The sequence below is a fragment of the Cupressus sempervirens genome, chromosome 5 (assembly GCF_028749045.1).
Source record: "Cupressus sempervirens isolate cs-2001-9-10 chromosome 5, ASM2874904v1, whole genome shotgun sequence".
Lineage (NCBI taxonomy): Eukaryota > Viridiplantae > Streptophyta > Pinopsida > Cupressales > Cupressaceae > Cupressus > Cupressus sempervirens.
In genome coordinates, this window is record NC_143122.1 from 233,409,990 (window position 1) to 233,414,654 (window position 4,665).

Below are 4,665 nucleotides of genomic sequence, written 5' to 3' on the forward strand. Positions count from 1 at the left end.
ATATGAGTGAAATTAAAAACTATATAAAATAAATATTAGAAAATTTAAATATAATATGATTTAATATTGTATAGATATATATGATAATAAACATTGAATTTAACTTCAATTATATAATTTCTTTCATAAATGTAATAGATAATATAAACTAATTATATAATTATATAATATTAATAGATAGTATAAACTAATTATATAATTATATAATATCAAATAATTTAAATTATTATGTAATTAATATCACTTTTTTTTGGAAGGCAATAAATTTTTAATACAAAATATTCTTAAATATTAATTACAATTACATATCACTTTTTTGGAAGGCAATAAATTTTTTAACACTTAATATTCTTAAATATTAATTACAATTTTTAAAAATATATTTGACTAAGATTTGAACTGAAATAAATCAAAAAATAATTTAATTTTTATTTAAATATTTATTAAATCAATTATTAGGTATTCTTAAATTTTAAATTATTATTTATAGTTTGGTTGGTAGAGAGGGAAAAATGTTAAAAAGATAAATATATCGAAGTATAAAATTGTAGAATAATTGTAATATTTTTATTTTATTGTAGAATTATATTTTATCATATTTTTAAAACATTTCTAGAAATTAGTTAGAAATAATAGAAACATTGATACATAGAATTTTATTTTACTCTTCTATTAGTATCTTATTTTAATTATGACGATATATATTTTTAAAATAGAAAGAATTTTTTTTTTTGTAAATGTGCAAAATATGGTGGTTGAAAGAATATTGTTAGATTTTTATTATCTTATCCTATTTTTTACAAATAAAAAGGAAAAAATTGTGAATGTGCAAAACGTAGTGGTTGAAAGAATATTGTTAGATAACTAGAGAGTACATAATTGCTATAAAGTAGATATACACTAGCTTAATATCAAACGCAATTTTTTTTTAGGTAAGCTTATTTATTTTCAAGCCTTGTTCTAACATATAATAAACAGATGGGCACACAAATAACAAATTCATATTAGATTTTAGCGTCAAGAAATTTATTTGTGTTATTTTGGAGATTACTTCAACCGATGTTCTATTGAATATAATAGATAAATATACCATAAAAATGTTATAGCATAAATATAATAGAAATTAAAAGAATGTTTAAAAATATGTTGAAAATATTTACATTCATAAATTGTCTATTGAAAATTCTCTTAATTTTAATAATAACTACAACTAAATCAATTATAGCAGAAATTATTTCATATATATATATATATATATATATATATATATATATATATATATATATATATATATATATATATATATATATATATATATATATATATATATATATATATATCTATATATATATATATATATATATATATATATATCTATATATATATATATATATATATATATATATATATTCAAATAATTAATAATTAAAATGTTATTTGTATGTTTGAAATGGAAATGACTCCTTCTATGCTAATGGAAATAGAAAAACAACATGACGCATTTGGAAATGGAGGTAGGAAAAAAAGATACAATTACACCATGTTCTCATTCTGCAGCTTAAATCAATTTTCAGCTTAACTTTAACTAGTAATGAGTTCCCATGCAAAATTAAAATTGAAGAAAAGGAAAATTTAGAATCTTTTGCTAGTTTTGTGGAGTGACTATTTTTTAGCAAATGAAAATAAACTGTAAGAAAAGAGGTGGGCTGGAAATAAGCAGTGACTACTTATTGAAAAAAATGACACATGTCTTCACCATAATTTTTTCATCCTCTTTTTATTTGCCTATATTTTACTTTTCAGAATTATTTGCAAGAAAAATGATTTAAAAATAATTTTTAGAACATGCTTAAAATTATGGACCAAATATTTTGATCTATGGGGCCACAAGCTCCACAAATTGTGCCAAAAAACAATGAGCAACTACTGCTAGCAAAAATAAGCTAAGTAGATGCGACTATCCTCTAGACAAACACTTATACAATTTTGAAAAAATAAAAAATATTTTATTTCATAATCTTGATAGTTTGTAGTTGAAAAGAACACAAAATTTGACAAAAAAATGCTACTTCCTGAATCTGGGAAAAAAACAAGTTTAACTTTGTTTTGTCTTTTGTAGAGTTTGGAAATTAGCCTGGTCCTTAAAAATGAAAGGGAGCTTTAAAAAAAGAAAGACAGAGAGAGAGAGACAAGCAAAGAGGGAGGCAAGGAGAGATAGAAATGACAAAGTGATTGGACATAAATAAAGATTCTAAATTTTCGGAACACATGCTGCAAGAAATGAATAGAGTCTATTTCAAATTTAGCGGCAAGGTTAGAGCTATTATGGTTTGGTACAAACATGTCATTCCATTTGTAGCCTCTCACGTTTAGGAAAAAATATAATAGAGAATGGAAACATCACATTCTAAAATGAGACCCTACCGAGAAATGCAAAACAGTGATGCCGAAATCCAACAGAGAACAAGTTTTAGATTGGTTTTAGACACCACGGACCATAGATCTGCAACGTCAGATCGTGTATTTCAAATTTAAAAATTCTTTAGCTCTATAATTGAGCTAATTATGGATTGGATAAGAAAAGTCTATAATTTATCTCCTCTCTATAATTTAGCTGTGTATTTGGAAACTAATACCTGTAATTTGGCCCCTCCGTATAAATTTAGCCCATTATTCACTGGTTCTATAAGAGTTATAGAAAATAGATATTGATTTCTTTTGTAATCAACTAACAACCTTCTCTGTGGAAAGTATCGCTGAAAATGGAGGTGTTGATGGTGATGTTGTTACTGGTTCTAGTTCTGGAGGTTAATACTGAACCAGAATGTCCAATGAATCTCGGCTACATTACTAGAATTCAATGGAACCCATCAACCTATATCATTCAATTCAGACCTCCAAAGACCTTGAAATGTGTAGTGACACATTGAGAAGTTTGTTGGGAGTTGGTTTTGCTCAGCTGCTCTGGGATGAATCTATTTTTTTATCTCCCTGACAACGCCTCCACCATTGCATGCCTCACACAACTTCAGAAAGGGATGAGCTCTATGGGTCTTCCATCAAATTTGGTTTCTCTCTGTTTCAACAATATATCAAAGTTTGTATCAAGCCCTCATCTTTGTGGTGGCGTAAAAAGAAAAAGGGACTGGATGGAGAAGCTGGGGCCAACTCCATTAATGGACACAGCTTGCAGAGGAGACCTTTCTATCTCCACTGCTTGCAGCGTATGCCATAACAGCAGACAAGCCATATTGAAGAGATTGGTGGGAAGAATTAAAAATGCCACAGCTGAAACTAATCTGCAGTGCAACTCTCTAGCACTTCTGTATGCTGTTGGTGTAGCCAATGAATTTGGACCCATGAGCCAAAAAGGCACAAGCTGTATCCCGGGCCTTCCCTTTCATCCGAACAAGTTGAGAGTTTGTTTGGAGATGGTTTTATATGGCTGTGTGGGCACCACCATGGCTATCATCTTGCTCTACACCATAGGAATCAGTTACTGGTGGTGGGTCAGCACGAAAATTAGGCGTTTCGTGAGAATTCACAGAAGCCTTTTGAGGATTCACATGGGCTTAGTACGGTTGGATATACTGCCAATCAAGGACGCAACCAAGAATTTTAGCTGCAAAAATTTAATGGAGTAGGGCAATTTTGGAATGGTGTGTAAGGAAAGACTTGCTGAAGATCATGAGATGGTTGCTGTGAAGAAAATGAAGTGCTCTTTCCATGAAAACCCGCGCCCAGTGCGGTTAATCAACGCGCGGTGAATAGAGGAGGCAACAAACAATTTAAGTACCAACAATTTGAATTTAAGTACCAAAAATTTGATCGAGCAGGGGAGTTTTGGCATTGTGTACAAGGGAAAACTTCCCAACGGTCAGGTGATTGCCGTGAAGAGACTAAAAAAGTGCTCTGTCAATGATTTCTTGAACGAGGTGGAGATGATGAGCAGCTTTCACCACCGAAATTTTTTGGCTCTCCATGGTTTCGGCATTACCGGTGACGACAAACAGGGCTGCCATGAGCAGTTTCTCGTTTACGACTACCTCGCTAATGGCAGCCTCGATCAACACATCTTTGGAGGGAAAATTAGAAATGGGAGATGACTGATGTGGGATCAGAGCAAAAAGATTATATTGGGCCTCGCAAAGGGGTTATGTTACCTGCATTTCGGGGTTTGGCCGACGACATATCACAGAGACATCAAGGCTGACAATATTCTACTGGATGACGACATGAATTTTGGGCTGGCCATAAGGGAAGAGCAATCTTTGATTGGGTCAAAAGTAGTAGGCACGCATGGGTATTTGGCGCCGGAGTATTGCCTGACTGGACTGCTCACAGATCGCTGTGATGTCTATAGCTTTGGAGTTCTACTATTAGAAATCATGACCGACAGAAAGGCTGTGGATATAACTTGTCACTGCCATATTACCGACTAGGTATGGAAGCTTTTTAGAGTGAATAGAGTGGATCTAGTGATAGATTGGAGAATGCGGGAGAGGGAAGAGGTGAAAGCAATGGAGAGATTTGATACGGTGGGCATTTTGTGTGCTCATGTTAATGTAGCATTGAGGTCGAGCATGGCAGAAGCTTTGAAGATGTTGGAGGGAGAGGCTTCCATTCCCACAATGCCAGAAAAGCCTTTGGCTATAGAAAATCACA

General features: G+C 31.7%; 1 protein-coding gene and 1 pseudogene across 1 annotated transcript; both read left to right on the forward strand.

The window, feature by feature from the left end:
- Nucleotides 1–2,969: 2,969 nt before the first annotated feature.
- On the forward strand, nt 2,970–3,644 carry LOC149555312 (putative receptor-like protein kinase At1g11050). Its single transcript, XM_089829324.1, has one exon. The coding sequence runs from the start codon at nt 2,970–2,972 to the stop codon at nt 3,642–3,644; it is 675 nt and encodes a 224-aa protein (XP_089685450.1).
- A 465-nt stretch (nt 3,645–4,109) lies between these two features.
- Nucleotides 4,110–4,442, forward strand: LOC149555313 (putative receptor-like protein kinase At1g11050 pseudogene; annotated as a pseudogene).
- Nucleotides 4,443–4,665: the final 223 nt, after the last annotated feature.

Bases quoted from the DNA above. Each gene is read 5' to 3' on its own strand.
- LOC149555312 (XM_089829324.1), top strand. From the start codon at position 2,970: ATGAATCTATTTTTTTATCTCCCTGACAACGCCTCCACCATTGCATGC.